Here is a 24014-nt window from a genome sequence, read left to right on the forward strand (position 1 = left end):
AAATTCAACTTGAGACATTATTACAATCCTTTACAATCCCTGGAAGCTCTGGTTTGCATTTGATTAAAGGGCAATGGAAACCAAAGATTTCATTTTAATGGAGCAGTCTTGAGCCTTTGCAAAAGTTCTACCCAAAACCCGGAAGAGCTCCTGTGGTGACACAAAATGGACATACCACTTAAAACAATTAAGTACCACGTTCTATTTGCATAGCATGCGTCCTATAATTTTACTTCAGTTGACAAAACAAATGCATTTATCAACAATTAAGTTACCTTTAAATCAGTACTGTTATGAACCCATGGTCAGAATTATGTCTTAGGAAAGGCTTGCTATAACACAAGAAATACAATTCTAGTTCCCATGCTGAACAAAGATGATAAAGACTGAACACTACCTTACATAAGCCCTGTTAAATACTGGACTATGCTACAAGTCACTATCTACACAAACAGTCGTATCTGCTTTGAGTACCTCAGTTGCAACAGAGTATTGATCTCCAGTTTTCAGTTGAAGGGATACTCTTCCAATGCTATTGACATGCAACATAACAGTATAGAGATCTTCCATGAGAAAGCAGACTGAAAAAAAGCATACAAAAGTTTTCAAGGAAAAGGAATAAAAAGAGAAGCAAGAAGCGTTCCAGCCTAAAAAAGGCTTCTGCAAAGCTCTGGCTAGCATGCAGTCTCATGACCTTTGGAGAGTTCTGTTACAGGATTCACAGTCACCCAAGGGTAACAAGCACATCAAAGTGAAGCTTTGCTAACTTGCTGTAGCCAACCATCAGTAACTCTACAATTGTTAACCAACAACTTACATATTTCTGTGACCCTTTGTATACCTGTAAAAAAGTACATGGCTCCCACAGAAATTAGATGTTCCACACACTACCTTTTTCCCCACAGCCCTCGGACTTGCTGTAGATGATGGCATGACTGATCATTTGACTACCATCTGTCCAAGATCTGCTTTTTAGGGAAACCATCCTGCAAATATAATTAGCTGGCTCTAGGCTACCATTATTCATAATGAATACCCTGTTGTATATTGAAGCTATCACTGATGCTATCCCTTTAAAAAGATTTAGCATACTGAGTCAGAGCCTGGGATCTCTGCTGGGGATGTTGTTTGTTCCCATGTGCTTGTCCTTCTGTGAAGTTATATGCCTGCATTACAAACATCGCCATACAGTGATAGCTGTGGTACCTGAGCAAGTTAGCTTGGGTATGGGAAATAATATAGCTGACTAAGCACAGAAATTAAGTGGCCCCACCGTGAAGGGTGTATTAGTCCAGGGAGGCTCCTGTACTCACATGGCCTTAGGGTTTCTCATACCTAAACTAATTTGAGTGTGGCTGCATTGCAATGTACTTGCCAGTGTATTTGTTCTAATATATATAACACAAACATATCTACATTTGGTTTTTAATTATTATTTTCTTCTTGACAGTGATGCTATATTGCCATCAGCTTTCAACACTCAAATATCTTATCTAACAATCCCCAAAACTGTGAAAGTGGGTGAAAGTTTTTGCATATTGACAAAATAATATTTGCTTGATACAGTATTCCTATAGCCATAATTTTCTTTTGTTACATTGAGAATTAAAAACATAGTACAAAACGCTAAAAGCTGATATTATCACTTACTTTAGGATTACAGTAGCTTGTCTTAAAAAAAAAAAAAGAAACAAAACCCAAAGCCAAACCCAGCAATTATTGCAAGACTTGCAACAAAACAAAGTGTTTGGCATCACACTTCTGGTGGCAATAGAGTAGCATGGCACCTTACACAAAAGAAAGAGTTCAGGGCTCAGAACAGCCATGGACAGAACTACAGGTGCTTCAGTCATTTTAATGCCCAGAGGTTGCTACAAACTACATTTAGGATTCCCCTCCTGTCCCCTAAAGGCATAAGTAAGGTCAGCCAAACTGCTGACTATTCCTGATTTCTATCTGAACCGCAAACTCTTTAGAGCTATATATCCTTTTGTGCCTGTATAGATCCATCTGAACAGAAATAACAATCCAGGCTGCCACAAATCCAGATTCCAGGCTCAAGAAAGCTACTGAAGCTTTAAGGTGCCATGACCCAAATTCTGCTTGCAAGGTGAGTTTCTTGCAAACTCCCTCTAGACTCATAAATATAGTTCTATTTCCAATAACATGTTTCTATTTAATGTTTTCTGCATTTAAAACCATAATCCTTTGATAACTTTGGGAATATTTGGAAGATACTAAAAAAAAACCCCCAAAACCTAAAAACCCCAGAAAGCAGTTGGACATCCCTGAAGTTGATTGTTTATATGAATAATCCATAAAACAAATAAAAGGCCAGACTGACCACAGTAATAACTCCCAATGCTGATTTGAAGAAATTAAAAGCAGGCCAGGAAGCTTAAATCTAAATGTGTTTTCAATTGATCTTTGTTCCTGACTCTGTTTAATGGTCAGCTGTTTGAAAAACCCTCTGGGGTTCTACTAGTTGATTTCAAACTGGGAAACTGCAAACAGTACCACAGAGAGCGAGATGCTTTTCTTTTCAAGAGAGTGAATTTAAACACTGCTGAAAGGTTGTAGACTGCCAGTCTCAGAAATGTCTTACAGAAGAAATACAGAAAAGCTTTTTCACTCACTCTATTTATCTACAGTACTCATATATCTCCCAGGACAGAATATCCGAGCTTCTAAGAAACTAAAATAATGGTCTCCATAATTCTCCTGCAAAGCAAGGTGGTGTTATTATCCATATCTTACTCTGATACAGAAAGACTCTAGGCTATATTCAGGTGACCAATATTTCATCCATGCTGCTAAGTTTAGTGTTTCCTACAGACCAGGTATGTTTAAAGGCCGTATCAGCCAATACAGGACTCAGTGCAGGAGCTGAGGTAAACTTTTACTCGGTTCCACTGGGCACAATGTATGTCTAACCTCTACCACTCTGAGAGTGTATGTTTCTAAGTCCAATGCTCTAGACTTTCATTTTGCTGGAGATATGCTGTGCTACCCCCAAAATGAGTCTTTAGCTTCCGTTCTTCTGTTTTTAATAACTTCTTCAATTCTTAAAACTAAAAATATCTTTTAAAAAGTAAAAAAATACAGAAACAAACAAAGGTCTTCCCCCCCAGATTAGATCCTTGATAGAGATAAAACTTTTTTTTTTTTTTTGAGCTATACAGACAAGAGGTATTTGAAGCCATAGGGACAGGCATGCTCAGAATGACATAGAATGCATTAATGAACTAGAGTACAGTGATTAGAGTGCAGAAGCAAGAATAGAAAAGCAAGCTGCTAGCCCAGCCTCCTCTTCATTCCCAAATAGTCAGAATTCAGCTACCCCACTGCTAGCCAGCACTATCATAAGCTGACGCCACCTCAGTTCTTTGTTTCATGCTGTCATCCTGTTTTCACAGGTTAGGGCTGTGTTCAGATGGTTTGCATTAAGCAGGTAAATTAGATGCTTACATCAGAATTCTAGGCTCTGTAGACTCTCCATACATTCAATATTCAGAGTGACAATTGCCTTAAGAGGGCAACTACGAGCATCTATATTAGACTTTAGCAAGGTGGCTGAATTGCCTTCTAGAGGTACTTCTCTTACCATTGACCACAGAGAGACTGTACAGAGTCCAGAATCCAAACACAGGCAATCACCCAAGACAGAAAATAGACTATAGAAATACTACCCATGCTTCTGTCCCTTGGCCAGAAGTTATTAGAAAAGTATCCCCAAGTAACTTTTTGGCTACCTCATTTTTTAAACATCAAATGAGATCCAAGAGAAACTAAAACAGAATAGTAAGGCTGCAACATGTACATATTATTTTTTAAAGCCATTCGGAGACTTCTTACTAGGAAGTCAAAGCAATGTCTTTTTCTGGGTAGGTTTCTCCTACCACTCAAAAATCTTTTCTTTCAGAAATGAGGAGGGGATTTGTTTCTCATATTTGCTAAACCAGGACAAGACATAAAAATGTAAAAGGTTGTGACTTCCACTGTCTTTAAGATAAGATGTACTTACTGAACCTGACCATTCTGTTAATGAGCTCTACAGAATATCCCAAGGTGTATACAGATGAAGTGTAAGATATTGGCACATTTAAAAGCAAGGCAATTTATTAATATTTGGTAAGGAAAATGCCTAACAACAAAAGGATCTGGAAGAGAAGTTTTATAGTATTTTCAGAGAGAGACCAAATCCACTGTAGACTTCAGAGGGCAGAGAATGAAAAAGATTTCTAGACAGAGCTAGCTAAGGGAAGATGACTAGGCATGGTGACAGATATCTCCCATGAATTTTGCCATTGGCAGAAGGCAGCCTGGCTGGCAGCTATGGAAACAAATGACTGGGATGATATTTCAGTGATGGATCAGCTCTTGTTATTTATTCCAATGCAAAAAAAAGAGATGCAAAGGGATGTAATTCAGAATAGTAAGTAGCAAATCCCAAATGTTTGAGAGAATTAGAACAGAAAATCCCCAGAACATCTAAAAACAACTCTGGAAATTCTGAACTTTTCAGGTCAAATTACACTGGGTGAAAGAAATTAGCTGTGAAGTTGTAGCTGCAAACAGAAATTTGACTTTTCAGAAGGGGGCTGGAATTCTCACCTGAACAGCCTAATTAATTGTGTTTGTGTACTCCCCTATCTACCACAATAACTCAAGTTGAGCAGATGTGTAAAGGCTTGTGATTCAGCTGGAGTACTGGGCAGCTTGGAATCAATTCTCTGTGCAGACCAGTCGAACCAACCCTTTGCAGTTCACTCAGCCAATGCTGTATATCATGCTTTCTGGGGCAGAAGGACAAATTGGCAAACAGAATATAGAAGGTGAATTTATATGTTGGCTCTTGGGGTATTTCAAATCTACAGACAGATTGGTTAGGACAGCATTTAGCAAAAGCAGCCCTTGCAAATACTATAGTATAGTCCAAGTTTTCATGATGAACAGGTTTAATATACAATGCAGTCAAATTTTTCTGCTACACCTGAGGTCTCAGCAGTATGAACTCACCTCAGCTAAAGAATTATTTCCATTTATTATTGGAAAACAGCACAGTTACTGTTGTCCTCCTGCTTAGGCTAGTTGAACACTTCCTCCTTCTCCAAAGTGCACAGTCTCTGGGTCAGGAAATGTGCTCTTCAGCTTCCTCTCAAAGCTGTTTCCTCAAAGGGTAAGGTCTTTCCTGCCTTTGCTCAGTAGACTGTCTGTGCATGTCCTATATACAAACCTAGCCACTACAATATCATTAGTCATATTTTGCAGAAGTGGAAAACTGAGATCGAAATGTTAAATTACTTCCCCAAAGTCAATGGCACAAATAGGAGTAGAATAATAGTATCTAGTTGTGATCAAAAATGTCAAATTGAAAGAGCTGAAACACTACCCAAAGCATGTCTCTATCATTACTTCAGTTATACGGATGACTTGCCTTAAGATAGCCCAAGATGCCAGTAACAGAAACGCAATGAACCCTCAGGTCTCCCAGGCTCCTACACAGAAACTGTCCCCTAGATTTTATTAGTGCTGTTCTTTTTCAGCTCCCATTTCTGTATGTAAATTATTATCTTCCTACCTTCTCCCTCATTGCCCACTTATTCATCCAACACATCATGATGCAGCTGCCTCATACTGGAAAAAAAGGGCAGAGCTGTGAAGGGACAGACAACGCTGTTAGACTCTGGTGATGTAAAAATCATACAATCCTTGGAGTTCACAAAATAAGAACATTTTTGCCATTCTATCTATCAGCAGGCTTCCCTACACCATCAAATGAAATATGTATTTTCCAGTCTAGTTACTTCACTTCTGCATGCAGATTCCATGTCAAGACACCAAGGCAAATGTTTGTGCTGAGTGACATAGCTAACAGTGCTAGTCCCAAAGGTCTAGTTCAATGCTTCTTGGGACATATGCAATTTTGGTCTAGGCTCAAATGTATGGAAAGTGATGACTTTGACCCATGCTGTAAAGGACACCAAGGAAAGGACATGCTTACTGATAAGAGAAGTAAAGCTGTAAAGTGATTTTATAAGAACAAGGGACTGGGAGAAGAGATTATTTTCCCAACAAATAGCACACTGATACATTAGCAGTTACAAGCGTTAGAAATTTTTAATATTTGAAATCTGCCTGCACAAGAACTTTCATACTTATCTGCTATCAGTGACATTACACTTCATTTTATTTGGATGTCAGTAGGTATTCAAGGACACAGCATTGCTCTGTTACAAATGCTTTTAAGTCAAGCACAGTAGCAGCAAGTTACCAGACAAAGGGACACTGTGTTAAAGGCTGCCTGCCAGAGGTTACTTATTCAAGCTGATTACATGGAAAGCACAGTAGTGCTGCCACACTTCTGCCCCATACTCTCTGGGAAAAAAAAAAGAAAAGCTAGGAGTCATATCTAGGTTTTCTTCAGTTCTGACTGCATGGGGTAGGCAGGAAGAATGTAATATAATAATACAAGGTTTGATCCTGCAAGGTAGTGCACCTAACTGCTTTCCTAGGTCAGTATAAGCACATTCTATCTTAGTTTTAAGTACAAGTAGTATATAAAATACCTCTCACTTGAAAGCTGACTGTGAACATTATTTGAGTCAAAAGTAGAAAATGATCACAATCACAGATCATCAAGAAGGAGGAATGTCCTGAGAGGCTGGAGAGTTTGTGCTTTCACCAAAGACCCAAACCACCTTTCATTACCATGTATTTCAGTAAAATTTGGGGTTGTACGGCACATCTTAGGATTGCACTGCCGTAACGTCCATAAGTAAAGCTCTCTGTAACATTCTTACGTGAAAAGGCACAGAAGAATTAAGGTAGAATTAGGGTAAAATTAATGAATTCCACCTCATTGATTCCACCTTAATTTTATTAACTGGAGAAAGAAACTGGCAAGTCAAATACATATAATAAATATTGGTGGAAAAAGTACCACGCACAAATTCCCACTTAGGCTCCTTCAAACCAGGCAGAGTTAAGTCACTAATTAATTAGCATTACATGATTACAAAGGATGTGGTTTGTATTCATGACTATCTTACTGCTTTAGTATCAGAGGAAAATAAAATTGCATCTCTTAGCAATAATCAGTAAACGCAATTAATCCTGAAACTCGTGGAAAGGCAATGATTTCAGACCACGGGAAAGAGGGCTGGCACGAATTCCCCGGTGCGAGGCAGCGCTCGTCCGTGTGCGAGACCGCGTGTGCCTGCCGCCATCTCGCGGGGAGGCGCCGGCCGCAGCCCCGCGGGGAGCAGCCCAGGCACCGCTACCGAGCCGGGCACCGCTACGGAGCCGGGCACCGCTCGGGTGCACCCCGGCGGCTCTGGCCCTGGCACCGCTAGCGCCATGAGCTTCTGCCAAGGAGGCCTACGGTGATATCGGAAAGCCCAGCACCGCAGGATCTCGGTCTGCAAACGCAGGTGGAAATGCGGAGCCAGGAACTCCCGCATCCATCCCTGGAGGGCCAGCACAAGGAGGTTTTTCACAAAACACCTGGATCAATTACCTTTCTTCTGGCTGGCAAGAGAGGCCGAACCTTTTATTAGATCAATTGATCTTGCTGGAAAGAAAAGCGGACTGCCTTTCAGGCACGTAAACGCTTATTCCAGGCCTGTCTTCTAGGAGCCACCACGAGATCTCCTATCATTCGTGCGCCATAAATCTCACATGTCAAGGAGTTCCATATTTCCTAAACAATCCTATTTCTAGTTATCCAGCTTCTTTTTCTCCATGTCCTATATATACCTCATTATTTCATCCTTTTATTTCCTTTCTTGCATTTTTCTTACATTTTCAAAACTAAAACCTAGACAATAGTACACCTCAGGTAAGATTCTATTTCTCATGTCTTTCTGTCCGTGTATCTGAAGCATTCATGATGATCTGCACAGCATAAGTGATTTCTTGTTAAATGCATAAAATGACAAAAATGCCTCATACACAATTGGTCCAAAAAGCAGGAGTCTGCTCTAGTAACATCTGGCAACATCCCTCTTCATGCAAATGTTTGCAATATGCGCACGTAAGCTGGGGCTTCGCTATTAAATATTTCTGATTTTCCTCAACAACTTTGTGGTATGGCAGGGGTTATGCCCTATAGGCTTTTCCATTATTACTTGAGCAGCCTTAGTCCCTGCCATGGGTGTTTAAATATCCTGCGGCCAGTACAAAGAACTAGGTAATAGTGCATGTGGGACTACCTTTTTACACACCTTGATTTAATAAAGAATTATATTATCTTGACCGGGCCCTGAAAACAGCTGAAACAAACTTTTCCAAAACTAATCTAGCCAAGGGTATATCCTCACAGTATAAATTCCATCAGGGCTTTTATGAGTTCAGTTACTGTTTTCTATATAGAAATGTGATACAGACCTTCATAATAAAATATACTTTTGCCTTTATATAGAATATTAAGGCTATAGCATTTTCAGTCAGCTAAACTCATCTGGGAAAATAGGGTGAACACATGATTGTACATACCAGGGGAGAGGCATGGTATGAGACAACAGAAGACTCTTGGAATATCCTACCAGCATTTGGAGTAAAAGCAGTTACCATTGATCCCAACAGTATGCACTAAATTACCAAAAAAAAAAAAAAAAAAAAAAAAAAAAAAAAAAAAGCGCACCAAACCCACCCTCTCTTCAAGAAAAGTCTGTTCCAAGCTATTACTGATACACTCCCACTGAAGTCTGAGGGGTTACAGTACTACAACAACAGAAGTCTGCCTTTTCGATCAAAATGCCTTTTCGATCAAAATGCCTTTTACCATGGCTTTTTAATTTAGTTTACCTTCTCTCTTTTTTGACAGATCTCTCACTGGTCATCAGAAGCAATGGAACTGGTACATACAAGAATCGTGAACAGTTAGATAAATAGTTTGGGGACATATTTTGACAAATTAAAATTTTCAGCACTTGTCTGAGACAATTAGCTTGTACCAGTTGGGGTTTGCCAGGGTTTGGGGGTATTTTTTTATTTCCACAGCCATCCTTTGTTCAGTACATGTCTCTGTTTTCCCTTCTTCAATGAGTGTAAAACTCTAACCATAAAAGTATCTGTTGCCCTAAGTATGCCAGCCTGTGTACATTTCTCTCTGTTACTTTTCACTGCAAGTTATTCTGTGAAATTACTTTAGCTTGGATCTCTATATTTCCACACAGTGACTAAAAAGCACATGGCAGTCCTTAATGTGCTGATTTTGAACACCTAGTAACTTCCATTGGCACTCTAACTTTAGAGAAGGTATATTCTTTTCTCAGTGTGGTGGTATGCAATTAACACTCATTATTTTTAGGTAGTATTTGTATTTTCACTCCAAGCATTACCTCAGTAGTCCCATGTGTCAGTGTTGTTCCTCTGACAGCTAAGGTAGCCTCATAAAACATTACACAAAAGCAGGGAAGGACTTGAATCCCTCTTGCTGAAGGGATGAAGCTGAATCAGCTGACACATTAGGCTGGTTATTGGCTGCTGCCAACAACTGTCTTTCATCTACTGGCAATCCCAAATGCATGATTAGTGGATGAGTATCTAAGACACCCAATTAAGACTAAATAAGGGAACTATTACTTTTTTAATGGGGGGGGGGGGAACGGAACCCAACCAGAACAAATCAAAACCTGAAATCATTGCCCACAACTACATCATATAAAAGTCCTGGATAGAAGGCAGAACATATGGATCCTGAAAAACACAGATGACCAGTAGACAACAAAAGTGCTGGTAACTCGACTGTGAGAGGGGGTGAAGAGGGAGCTCTGAGAGTGCAATGAAGGCTGGAGACACAGTCTTGACATTCCTGGCAGGGAAATGGACTTCTGTGCTTTGATCTCAAAATTATTTGGAAAATGAGACCTGATATTAATTTTTTTCTAAATAAGCATTATTATATAAAATAAACCTTAAGTTCAGTGACAGGTTTTTTCTCTTGGCAGAAATAACTGAAAGACTCTACTAACTTCTTAGAATGCACAATAGAAAATCATTATTATGATAATGGAATAAAAATGTCAGATTCAATCCCATGAAACTAACCAGATAAAACTACGTGCTCAAATGAGGAATCAAATTAATTGTAAATATTTTATTTTACCTGTAATGCAATGTAAGAAATATTTTTCCTTAGAGCAAAAGATGATGTTGCTTCCAGTAATACAAGCAAGATAGCTACTGATAAAGAAATTATACATCATCTGTGAAAATGCAGCTGACATGACAGCAAATGCAATAATAATGACTCAGTCACACATAAGGACTGTAAAGAGAAATCATACAAGAGCAGAGCTAGGAGGTTAATTATATTCACCACCAAAACCAGATGCAGGGAAACCACGCAAGGAAAAACGTAAAATCAGAAGGCCCTGAGTTACCATGCTGATACATGGTCATGTGCAAATGTGTCTTCTGTTTCTCCTCTAGGCGGATAGATTTTACTGTAATGGGGTAGTATCTAAATATCTTAATCATCTCACTAGATGGACACTAGGTTTTCAACAACAGGCACCATTAATCCATGTAACTGGTAACTACCCTCCTCTAAAAGTAAACTGATACTTTGTGAAACTATGTTAATTATGAAGGTCTCTTTTTCAGCAAGGAAAGACAGTTTTGTAGCTTTGACACGTCTGCTCCGAGCACTATTACATGATTGAATTTCTTATCATTAGATTTATACTATCTTTGTGTTAAGTGGGCTTTGTGTGAGCCAACCACTGATGTTTGACTTTTGAGATATAGGCTGTCCATCTTTACTCACTACATACACTCTCTGGCATTCTGTCCAGCAGCTTGACATCAACATACTAAAAGAAGGTTATCACAGTTGTCAGTTTTGAAGCACAACTGTGGTTCCATATTAAGCCAACGAATTTTTAAGGTGGCAACACAAAAGTATAATGGGCAGGTCTTAAAGACCCTTGCTTGCTTCACCTGAATCTGCAGCTGACTATGTCAAATTAAGCACCAAGGAGTTTGATGCAAACAAGAATGAGATCAAACAGCTGCTGTCTAACAAGAATGCCTCACACATTTGATTTCTCAATGACACATCAAAGCTCCAGGAACAGAAATACTTTAAAGCTTTATGCAATTTGACCCAGGCACACCTAAAGAAATGAAGGCTACATGGTGAAAGCCTAAGAATCCAGGTGATCCAGTTTTTACTGGTACACAGGCTAGGAAGTGCTTTTATGAAGGGATAAAATCTGTTCATGTTCCCATGCATTAGCTCTCCTTTGTAGCTTTGACAGGTGTTCCCCATTTATGTAAAAGCAGCAAATTGCTAGCACATGGGCAGAATGTATTATCTTATTATTGAGCTGCTCCTTTTATACTCAGCAGCCTGCCTTCAATGACTTGAGTTGAAACTGCTTATCAGCTGATGATGTTCACCCCTCAGCTAACGAAGCAGAAAAAACTCCAAAAGCCACCAGTCATGATAAAATAATTTATGTTAAAATTACTTTAACTTGTAACCCAGACAGGGGAAAGAGTGTGTCAGGAACGCAAAGTGGATCTATAAAAGAGTAAAGATGGTTGCACCTGAGGTAGTAACCACCACTGCACTTCTCTCTGCTACGCCTAGGAAACAACTACCCGGAAATGTTCTCAATTATTCAAATAGCCACTTGATAGACAAGGTGGTGCCAGAGAACTGATGCAGTGTTTGACTGGCATGGTTTCACTTGACTAAGCATTTTATCAGGAGGTGAGACTTCTGGATCTTACAGTGTTTATGTATGTGCATACACACACACACAAACAGTTTACTTGTGGGAGAGAACAGCTTGAGACCAAAAAACCCCAAACATTTCAATGATACCCAAGTTCTCCCTTAAAGTATGTCAAACATATTAAAAACTGTGATAAAAGGTTTTGAACTAAGCGACTCAAGAGGTAAATCTGTTACTACGTTGCTACAACTGTTAAGATAACAGCTGCAAGCATACAGACAAGAAAGGGAAAAGGAAGCTCCAAAAGAATCCAGTCTCCTTACCAGTCACGAAAGGCATACACGCTTCATTTTACAACCATACCTGCCCCACCCACACAGGTTTGTTGCTTGGGAGTGAACACACAGGGCACTACAAGCAACAGGCAAATTATATCCAAGAAGTCAATTTGTTGGGTAACCATTAAACCTTGGATAGAGGTAACCAGCATTTGCTCTCTAAGTGATACTTGGCAACCACTTACTCTTCTGTGCCTCATTGGCAACAAAGACCTGGAAAACAGGACTGACAGCACTTCCCTGCCTCACGGGTCCAACCCCCTAAGGGCTGCGCAGCCCTCACGCAGCACTACCGGATAACCTCCTTCACTGCGGTTGCAGCTCGGCGCCGTGCCTGCAGGCTCCTGTGCTTACCACACCACCAGGAAGCTGTGGGGCAGCAGGAGAAGGGCCGCTGCCTCTACCCTCACTGCAAGCGGGCCGAGGCGGCCCCAGCGGCCCTGCTGCTGTGACCAGGACCGCACTGCCGCCGCCCAAACGCCTCAGCGGCCACCCACAGCTGAAGCGCGACCGGGAACGTGCCAGAGAAACACGGCCGGCTGAGGCAGCCCAGGGTTACTGCAGCACCCTGGGGCCGCTGAGGCGGTGGGGCTTGGAAGGCCACGGGGAGACACCCGTGACACCCGGCCCTGCTCAGCCTACCTCCAGCAGGGCCTTCAGCCCCGGGCACCGCCAGGGCTCCCCGCGGCCGGACCGGCCGGGCGAGTGCTCGGCGCTGTACGGACAGGCATAAACCCTGCCTTCTCCTCACAACCAGCGAGGAGAGTTACAGCGCCACAGCCAATAAATGAGCCCTCCCGTCCTGACAGACAGAAGGTAAGGGCGATGTCAGCCAATGAGAGAGCAGATAGGCACGGAGGCGAGGGATGCGAGAACCCAATTGAAAAACTTTCCGGCCCCAAGAGGGTGCGAAAAAGATTGTGCTTCAGTCACAGCCGGTGTGCTCTTCCTCCAACCAGAGCGTTTTCCCTTCTCGCTCTCCCCAGATTGGTTAATAAATGGCAGGAGGGCACATCCCTTTCCCCAATAGGAAGGTTGCACTGCCTGACGGGCATTCCGTTCAGCCAATTATTGCCGGCGAGGGCCCCCCCCCGCCCCTTCTCTTGCAAAATGGCGGCGACAGCTCCCGCCGTGACTCCTCCTGCGGTCGCCCCAGCACAGAGCCCGACGACGGCGGCGCCCGCCACACCGGCGGGAAACGCTCCCCCCACCGCCGCGCCACCCCCGCCCGCCGCCCCGGCACCGCCGCTGTCGGCCGCGCTCTCGGGCCCCTTCCCCGGCGGCCGCGTGGTGCGGCTGCACCCGGTCGTGCTCGCCTCCATCGTGGACAGCTTCGAGCGGCGCAACGAGGGCGCGGCGCGGGTCATCGGGACGCTGCTGGGTAAGAGCTGCCGCCCTGCCCCGCCCGCCACCAGCCTGGGGGCGAGCAGCCCGCCGCCCCCACGGCGCCCCCCCTAACCGCGCTGCCCTCCCGCAGGGACCGTGGACAAGCACTCGGTGGAGGTCACCAACTGCTTCTCCGTCCCCCACAACGAGTCCGAAGATGAGGTACGGAGCGCGGGGCTGCCACGCCGGCCCCGCTTCGCGGGGGGCTCCGGGCCGGCTCCGGCCAAGCCCCCCCCCCACCCCGGGCTGCGCCGTAGAGCGGGCGGTGGGTCTCTCGGCGGGGCGGTGACTGCCGAGGGGAGCGGCCCCTGCGCTCCCTCCGGTGGCGGCGTTAGGGCTTGTGCCCGTGTTGTCCCCCGCTAAGGGTTAAGCATTCCTGACTTGGTCCTGTTCCGTTTCTCAGGTGGCAGTCGATATGGAATTTGCCAAAAACATGTACGAGTTGCACAAGAAGGTGTCTCCTAGCGAGATCATCTTGGGCTGGTAAGTTCTCCTTCTGCTAGAACATGCAAACAGTAGTGTTGGTCCCTTAAACTACTTGAAATACATAATTCTCCTTGTCCTGGGTTGAGAAGTGGAAGCAGTAATGCTTGTGACAGTAGGATTTTGCAACCCGTGTTACAGACTCGGTTGTAAAGCTCCAGCAATTCATAATAGGAAGAGACAGTATTGGAGACTTACAGGGTTTGATTTTGTTTGTATCTAGCAAAGGTATCACAGAGGAGTGATGAGTTAGACAATGCTTGCACGGATTTGTTAGAACTTAGCCACCTGTAATACAACCCACACCGCGGAAGATAACTGGTTAGAAAGAGGGGGGAACGCAAAAGAGTATTTTCAAGTACTAAAGGCCTCAGGAGGAATTGGTGATACCAGCTTGAGCATGCAGAAGTTCTCTGCTGAGAAAAGGTGGAAGTACTTGTGTGTGGGATGCCAAGCAAGATCAGTACGGTGTTACGGGAACAGAGCCAGTATCTGAGCGTGGATAGCTTTATTAGTCTTTTCGTGCTTCTCTGAGCCTACAAAATAGCTTAGTTCTGTTCCTGTGGAGCAGACTTCCTCAACAACCTTCTAATGGCACAACAAAGGGCAGTTCTAATGACAGGAGTTGCCCTGTGCGTGTGAGAAGCTAATTGCAGAGCAGCTAAAGGAGCTAGATTAACAAGTTACACCTCCTGCAGAGAGATGTTTGATTTGTGGAAGATCTACTTGGTTGGTCCAAATTTATTTGGCATGCTTTGATTTACACAAAAATAAAGAGTTGGTCCAGAACATAGTGACAGATAACTGAATCTTTGGAGTCTGATGTCAACTGTACTGACTCTTTATGCCTGGTACTACAACAGGGGCCCTGTACATGATTTGGGCATGGGTGTCTCAGCCTGTGATTCCTACAATTCTAGGACAGCTGGCCATAAAACTGCAAATTCCCTAGTTAAAACACTTGTATTTAGTGTGCTTCTACATCAGAAATTAGTGTTTTAGGATACAAACCTGTTAAATACCAACAATACCAAACATTGGGCTCTTGAAAATTGGAAGAATGGCTCCTCAACCTGTGCTCTTTTGAAGGTATGCAACAGGTCATGACATCACGGAACACTCTGTCCTGATCCATGAGTATTACAGCCGGGAAGCGCACAATCCAATCCACCTCACTGTGGACACGAGTCTCCAGAATTCACGCATGAGCATTAAAGCCTATGTCAGGTACTCTGGGAGGCTGCATTTCTGGGAGGGGAGCTATTTGAATTTCTGAGACAGACCACATCAGGGTAATGAGAAATGTAGCGGGCTGCAGTGTCTCATTTTGGACAGTACTGTGCAACAGCTAAAACACAGCAGTGAGCCAGGGATCATGGCTTACTTCCCATTGGAATATCTTGACCACAGTATGTAAGTTGAAAGACCTAACCTTTCATAAGCTGGTACCTCGTTGGGGTGGGGAAGTGTGGCTTAATTAACTTTAACAATGTTCTGAACATCTTCATGACATTTCACAGGATTCACACAGCTAGCATTAATGTCGCCAACTTCCATCACAATGTCTGAATGCTAGCCTGTAGTCACTGGGCTTTATTGCTTGGCAGTTTATTTACACAAGTTGGAGGATTAGTGCAGTTAAAACGTAATTGAAACAGCACCTTCTTGATCAGTCTTTCTTCTCCTTAACTCCTTCCATTTTTATTGATTAATAATGGAGATTAAATATTGTGAAATGAAACTATTGTACCTCACTGTTCTTCCCAGTACTGGCTGAAGAGCTCTCCTCTTTAAGGATAAAACCCCAGCCTTTCTTTTGTAGCAGAATTCTACTGCTTCTTGACTGTGCATCTTCAAAAAAAAAAAAAAAGCTAATCCATGACATCTTACTGAAAGCATAAATGAACTTCAGATAATTTGAATAATAGAAATAATAAAGGTGTTTAGAGTGCTTTGTACTTGAATTTTTGTCATATTTATGTTTGTTCTTTAAGTGATTTCTCAAAGAGCATGGAGTATTTCAGGATAGAAGAATACCTGCTGTATAAGCAAGAAGGAACTGTGGCTAAGAAGATAGTACTTAACTCTCCCTGCATTCATGCTGACAAATGTCAGAGCAGCTAGGAATATTCTTGGGTGAAAATAAATAGTTAGTAGTATGCCAGGACTGATTTCCTGTCCTCAATTATCCATGGTCTTAATATTGCTGATTTTGGTGAGAATGATTAACGTACTCATGTTCACACTTCAGTGCCAGCAGATCATTGAGATGGAAATCTGTTACTCCCTCCCTTAAATATGTCCATGCTGAAAATGTTTTGTTGTCATTCTTTTTTTTCTAGTGCCCCAATGGGAGTCCCTGGTAAAACTATGGGCGTGATGTTCACACCTCTAACGGTGAAATATGTTTATTATGATACAGAGCGGATAGGAGGTGAATGTTTTCTTCCTATTTTGGTTATAACCATTGTTGTGACACTGTTCAAATGCTTTTTTTACCCTGGTAAAATTGCTATTCTGGGAATTCTACTGGGAATTAGACTATCTTGCTGAAGCTATCCTAAAAATCTTCAGCAAGTTAAGGATTTAAACTGTTGTTCTGTGGCAGTCAGTTTTTTCACTGAACCTCCTTTTGCTTTCAGTGGATCTTATCATGAAGACTTGTTTTAGCCCTAATCGGGTGATTGGCTTGTCCAGTGACTTACAGCAGGTGGGGTCAGCATCAGCCAGGATTCAGGATACCCTGACCATGGTGCTGCAGTATGCAGAGGATGTATTGGTAAGGACAGCTTTTTAAGAGCCAGCAAATAAGTTTGATGTAAGCTTGTGCATCTTGTTTTTCTTTTTATATATTCTCTTTCTGGGCCATAAACTTACTGAGTTTTACTCATGATGAAGTGTATGTTTCTTTTGCTTAGTCTGGCAAAGTGGCTGCTGACAACACTGTCGGGCGTTTCCTGATGGATCTTATTAACCAGGTGCCAAAGATTTCACCAGAGGACTTTGAGACAATGTTGAATAGCAATATCAATGTAAGTTCATCATCTAATTTTTTTCAGTGCACTGCCAGAAATTTTGAAAATTTGTCATACAGACACAAATTTGTCTGTGATCAAAACAATTTTACATTTTCATACAAACATGTTAATAGAAAATAGCCATTTCTTGTTAGTAATTTGATGTTTTAAGAGCTGAAGGTGGATAAAGGAGCTCACCATAATAATCTTGCAAGTAACTGCAAATGAGAGAGTAAGTTTTAAAGTACTTAGGAATTATGCAAGTAATCTGAAAGCCAGCACGAATTCTTCTTTTAGAGTGATTGGACAATATGAATTACCAAGCTTAAAGCAGTATGGATTTCAAGGATAACTAGTGACTTGCCAGCTTCCTTTGCCTGAGCTGAAGTTCTCTCTCCTTGCATAACACTTAGGACGTGAACAAGGTTTTAGTGTGCTACCTTATTTCTGTAACAGATTTTTAGAAAGCAAAAGCTAAGTTTCTGAATGTGTTGTTCACCGACAGTCTGCAAGACCAGAACTAATTTTTAATTTTGCTTATACCCTTTGACTTGCCTGGTTAACATGGGTGACCTCAGAGTTAAAATTTCACAAGCAGGGTTTCATATTCTGGGAATACCAAAACCTTCTTCCTGCGAGGGAAGCATTCCTCAGGATAGGACTTTCAGGACTAAAAATATTTCTAGTAGCTGACTGTAAACTGTTTTACAGGTGTTAAAAATTCAACTCCCTAATAGGCTACCATCTTTGTTAATATTTCCAATCACTGGGTTTTTTTTCCCCCCCCTCTCAGGACCTGCTGATGGTAACCTATTTGGCAAACCTCACACAGTCACAGATTGCTCTCAACGAAAAACTTCTGAGTTTATAAAGAAACTTCTGCCACTGTACACTTCAAAGAGCCTGAAGAATGAGCAGATACACTTTTCTATGGTGGTGTTACAAATTTCCTTGGACCGTAATTTAATTACCTAGGTGACTTGGTTTACATCTTTATTTCCATTGCCCTGAAAAATCCCTAACATGATTTAGGGATGAATGGGAATGGCTGCAGTTTAGTTGAGCCCAATATTTTAAAACGGAATACATTAATCTTTTGTCTCCAGCGTTTATCTACTTGTATAACAAAATAAAGCTTTATTGTAAGAATGTATTTGAAATAAAAGTTCCATTGCTATGGCAAGAGTGGCTTCTGTCCAGAAAAACTGTTCTCATTTATTGTATAATGAATTAACTTTTGAAAGAAAGCAGGGCTAATGTGGCATCAGGAAGGAAAACTAGAGTGGACACAAGTCAACTCCAGTTCTGCAGACTTTGCAGGTTTTTTTTCCAGCTGTTAAAGCACACTGAAAGTGTGGCTTCTTGTGTTGCACATAATATGCTTTTCTATGGAGGACTACAGCATGGTCACTGGTTTATTAGTGGTGCTGTGTATATGCCCTTCTTCAGCAGGGTACTGACAGAGTATGAGACAGCGAATTCAGTTTACGTTATGGTATCATTTCTATGCATATCTGATCCTCTGGGAAAGGAAATCAAGGTCAATAGCTTTAGCCGCTCACAAAGTGGGGTTTCAGAGAATTAAACTAGCAACTGAATTCATGGTTAAAAGAGCTTGAAAAGCATTGTAGCTGAACAACTGTGGCTACTGGAGTTTCCATCTTTGCAACACTTCATGAAGTTTTGAGGTTAAAAGTTGGGTGCCATCAAGTAGGAATTTTCTGTTTCGTGAGCCTTTACTGCTGCTAGAATTATGTGAACAGAAACTTCCCATTTTCTGCCCAAAATCTATTTTATGTTAAATGAGTTATAGCTGAAAGCAAGCCAATACCAATCTGAGCTGTAACTTTTTACAGTCTCAGCTAATAACATTACCTTCAGAAGTCTGTTCAGTTGTACTAAGGAGGTTTTGCCTAATAGAGTAAAAGTGTCCCTCTTCTACAACATAACTGTTCCCACCTAATTACTAATGACTATTTCTGATGCCTCACATCTGTTTTGGTAAATGAATTTGAAATGTTAGAGAAGCCTACAAAGCCAGTGTTCCCCAAAATAATTTTTGTGCTAATTTGCCAGATAAATCCGAGAATGGGACTCAGGTTACAAATCTGTAGATCCTGTACTGGTTGTTCCAATCTGGAGAATTCCCCCAGTGGCTCAGTGCTAAATTCGAATTGCAAGGACAAGGTAAATGAAAACTGAAGGTGTAGCAAAGATTCTTATCTCTTTGAAAATGTTATTCGTGAGCATTAAATAAGTGTTAAAACTCGGCTCTTGTTTTTTTATTAGTCTGAATAAAGATGTTCTGTTTTCCCTTCTCTTCTTTAAACTTAATATTCCTAACCAGCCATTTAACTATTTCACAAATTTTCAGGTCAAGGTGGTTTTTAGAGTAAGCCTTGAAATAGGTGGAGGAAAAGAGCAAGCAGCAAAGCTGGATAAGTCACAGGGCAGTAATTGACTGCAAAAAAGTTGCGGGGGGGGAAAGTATAATATTCTTTCCCTGATCTCTCCTCTGCAGTAAACTCTTGCCATTCCCTGTTAGGAAAACTGATACAATGTAAGAAGAAAGATTTTAAATGCTCTGAGTTGAATAGCTATGTTATTTAATAAGCTGCTGTGCACAAAATGCAAAGTTCTGAGAAGAAAGATCAATTTGTGATCATTGATACAGAAAAGGTATTGTGGAATTTGCCAGTCCTTGCAAGTACCTGAAGACTACTGATAATATGTCATAAGGGACTGAGGTTATGTCTTCATAGGTGGAAGGATTCACTGCAAAGTAGAAGTGTCAGAAGAGGCCAGAATCCATAGGTTTGGTTGTATGATGTCAGACAGCACAGTGACAAATGCCTGGAATTGGAGTAGGAAAAAATAGTTGCCCTTTTAAAAACTCTGTATCTGATCCCATCCATTCTGTCTCTTTTTTTACTGGGTGAATGGCATATTGTGAACCTTACTTTCACTTGGGAATGCTGAATGCCTGATTTCAAATTTCAGTGGCCACTCTTACAAAGGACAATATTGCAAACACAAATGTAATGCATCATTTTGCTTAATTGTAAAGCCCAGGCTGTATTATTACCTAGGAGGCATTCCTCCTCTGGAGTTTGAAAATCTAGATGGGAATTCCCAAAGGTATTTTATTCAAGTAGTTCCACTTTACGGAAATCTATCTAAAAACTTGAAGTTCAATAGAAAATCTAGTGGGAAAAGCTTGGGAGTCAAGAAGCATCACCAAGGATTTCAAGCTTTAACTTGCTATTGATTTGTAAACCACAGATTTCTTGGATTTATTAGGGGACTTTTTCCTTTTTTCTTTAAGATGTGTTGCTCCAAATAATTTTGACAAAGTCTAGCTTTAAATAGTCAAGACAGTGCTCTCGGTATGCTTCTATATACACTGTATAATATATTTAGTCATATTAGTGCCCTCACTAATATAATAAAAAACTTTTCTATCCTCTGTGACATGTTCAGCGTTTTTCTTTGCTTAGATGGCTTCTCTGAATGAGTACAACTTTGCTGGACATTACTGTATTACATGTTTATTTGTGGCAATGTGCATGTTTTCCTGACAAGTATTAGGCTTTAAAATACCTTGCTTAAATGGCTCTGTTACCAGCTCCTAGCACTCAAGTATTTAATTGCTCAAATGATGATTGATAAGGTCTTTTTTTGTATCCTGGCTTAGTTGAGCTGATCTTGGCTTTTTACCTCAGCATGAAGTTCTCCTTGAAAGCTTCTTTTCCTCAGTATACATAACAATATTCAGAACAGAGTTTACTGTTACAATTGATTCTCTTGTTCCCTTTTGGTATACTGTGTACTTAGAAAAGTTGGAGGAGTGTATAAAATCAGTCTACTTGCTGCCTTGGACCCTTCTCAGACATGTAATCTCCAAGAGCGTCAACAAAGGAACAGAGTTTCAGCAAAGCATCTCTTGGCAGTACAAAGAGGCAATGAAACCTTGTGTTTTTTCAGTGAGCATGGTGACCTTTGACAACCCACAGTTTAATTAGCATGCAGACATTACGCTTTGTTCTGACATCTTGGAGTAAGACTGTGCTTGTTTGCATCTTTGAGCAAGTGCATGTAAAACCCACAAGCACATGAAAGTACTCTGTGTTACTTATCAAAATCAATACTTGCAGGATGATCTACCTTTAACAGAAATGCCTTCTTAAAATTGCAAGAGGGTGCTGTTAAAGCTCCAGTATTTCTTAACTGGTGACAGTCTCAGTAGTAGAAAGAAGGTGGTATACCACAATGGAAACTGCAGATACCTGATGGCAATTAGTGTCCCTGTGCTCTGTTGTGCTGCAAGGCTTGTAGATGACATTTAGACGATTCTTCAAGAGATATCAGTGGATAAGCAGTACACAACAGTCAGGTTTCCTGTGACTGCTATCAGGTACTTAGGACTGATGCTGCACAGAACAGTTCTAGCAGTGGTGGTGACTAGGATTAGAGTAAGATCTAAGGGGAGTCCTTGCAGACTGTATTTGTGTTGCTGTTAGTTTGCTAATTAAGCTAAAAAGCAATTGAAATTTTACATTCTAAATTCATGTGACTGAAGAAAAGGGTTAATACTATGTGTTTCTCTGGGTAGGGAAAGAAGTTCATGCTGCTAATTTGGTGTGTTTAACAGACACTTCATTGTTGCCATCTTCCCTGGTTCCCTGTGTCCACTAACTTTACCTTAGAAGGGGTTTCCTGAATCACAAATTTAGTTCTTTCCCATCTTGACCAACCATATCGTAAATTCTGTTTTAAATATACCTTAATAACTCCTTTGTCCTTACTAAAGTTCTTATTTCATGCTCTTCCTGGTATTTATACATAATCTGTCATAAGTAGCCATCATACTGTAGCCTTCATTTTACCAAACATATTAAGCTTTATCTCCTTTCTTCTGATGCACTGTCTATGCTTTGATCACTTAGCTGCCCACTTAAAACTTAATTTTAGCCTTTCTTGAACTTGAGTTGGTAAAGACCATACCCATATCAGCATATAAGTCAATAAATATAAGAATATATTAATACTTTCCTGTTATAAATTCCTTCTTTGCTTCTTGGTGTCCATCATGTAGTGTGATTGAGCACGCCAATCTCTTGCCCCTGCTGTCATTTGCAGCTGAACTCCAATTTGCCAAGAAAATCATTAATTTAAACGCATGACCTGGCGTTATGACACTTTTTAATTAAAAAAAAATCTAGATCCACATATTTCTCCTGATTTGGATTATTCTCAGTATTGGTGACACCTCACAGTTTTGTCAGCAGGTATCATTAGCTTATTCCTAACTTTTATGCCCTACTCAGTTAAGAAAAAACTTGGAATTGATCCCAGACCAACTTAACAGAATTCTACAAATTCCCTTTTCAACATAGCCTTTCTTCTTTCTTACAAGTTCTTTATCCTTGCTCATGCGAACTCCTGTCATCTGTAGTTTAACTAATTATGCATTCTTGCCAAGCCTTCTGTGGATGTCCAAGTGGTTTATACGGAATTCCTCATTTAGAATGTATATTGTGTCAAATTGACCCAGTATGTCCAGTGACTGATCTTTGATAAACCACGCATTTGGTTGTAAGCCTTGGAAAGTGGAGATAAGACTAATTGGTCTATATTGTTGAGAATAACAACCTTTTTATTTTGCTATCTGCAATTTGATACTTAAAAAAAAAAAAATTCTCACTGCCAGAATTACAATTTCATTTGGTGATTATTTCCCTATACTGGGGTGAAGGTCACTAAGTTTGCCTTGTTAGTTGAGTCATTTAAATTTCTTGGCAGAATACTTAAATCTGCTGCAAAGAGGAAGTAGTGTTTTGGTGTGTGATTTTGTGAACCTGTGGACATATGCCATCTGTATCTGAAATGCATGGGTTTAATCCTAAGGATTAAAAAGTTGGTAGTGAAAAATGTTGGACATGCTGCTCTTTTAAGCAGCCTAGCAGAACAGCCTGCTGCTCTCCTTCTGTGCTTTGAAGAAAGGTGAAGCTTCTATTTTTAGTGTGGTTCCACCAAAGACCTAGAGACACTGGTGGCAACTCTGTTTTAAGGTTTGCGTGAAATCTTGATGTTTGGACTACAGTGGGTGGAGCCCTAACATGACTCACTGGGTAGTGACTCTCAGCAGCTAACCAAACACATGGTTCTTCCTGAAATGAACAGAACTTACTCTGCTCCCTGTGCACATGGAAGGTTAACTCAACAGCTAACTTTGACTATTTGCATTTTAATTACTGCAGTCACAAGGTAGTGTAACAGGAAAAGTATTTTTAGTACATAATTTAGACTTGGATCACTGCAGTATCCTGTTGGTTTGTTGTACTTTGACCTATGGCTCAAAGCAGACCAGATCTTGTTGCTTACGACAAACTGTGGGAAAGTTTTGTTGGGTTTTGGTGTTTTTGTTTTTTTTAATTTAACTATATTGGCCAAAATAAAACATCAAAAGTAATGCTTCATATTATTTAAGTGGGAAATAATGTTCCAACCAGGATACATAGCACAGAGAAGCAGCAATGCTTTAGTGACCTATGTCACCAACAATAAACTACTCTGAAAAAAAAAAAAAAGTTTTGTTTCAGCTCTATTCATAGCACTTAGCTAGCATGACTACGTAGTTGAGAGCCAAGACCCTCTAGACCAGAATTCTGTCTAGTATCATGTCTTAGCAGAACATGCAAGGATATTACAAAAGAGAGGAGCAAGAGTTTGTCTCCCAACTTCACTAAAGTTGAATTTTCTAATAGTGAGATTTTGCCTTGACTCTGCATGGGGTTTTAGCAGCTTTCCTAAATGTGCTGGCTCTAGCTTTCGTAACAAGCCAAAGGATTTCCTTAAATACAGGGAGTATAAATTAGATGACCACAATGGTTCCATTCCATGCTTTAAAAAAGTCATTCCAGATATTCTTGTTAACATATAAACATGCAACACATTTAACAGATTCTTCAGACATACGCCTTTTTGTTAAAATGTTTTCTAGTTCTTTTCCCACTTGTTTGTGAAAACAGATTGTTCCTTTCCTGAATAGCTCAAATCCAAACAGTCCACTAAATGGAAGAGATAAAGAATTGTGTATT

General features: G+C 40.9%; 1 protein-coding gene across 1 annotated transcript; it reads left to right on the forward strand.

The window, feature by feature from the left end:
- The first annotated feature begins 13109 nt into the window (after positions 1 to 13109).
- Positions 13110 to 18097, forward strand: EIF3F (eukaryotic translation initiation factor 3 subunit F). Its single transcript, XM_030030910.2, has 8 exons — positions 13110 to 13409; positions 13506 to 13576; positions 13818 to 13897; positions 14987 to 15124; positions 16240 to 16331; positions 16540 to 16676; positions 16816 to 16929; positions 17708 to 18097. The coding sequence occupies exons 1-8, from the start codon at positions 13139 to 13141 to the stop codon at positions 17783 to 17785; spliced, it is 981 nt and encodes a 326-aa protein (XP_029886770.1). The 5' UTR covers positions 13110 to 13138; the 3' UTR covers positions 17786 to 18097.
- The last annotated feature ends 5917 nt before the right edge of the window (positions 18098 to 24014 follow it).

The sequence above is a fragment of the Aquila chrysaetos genome, chromosome 11 (genome assembly GCF_900496995.4).
Source record: "Aquila chrysaetos chrysaetos chromosome 11, bAquChr1.4, whole genome shotgun sequence".
Classification (NCBI taxonomy): Eukaryota; Metazoa; Chordata; class Aves; order Accipitriformes; family Accipitridae; genus Aquila; species Aquila chrysaetos.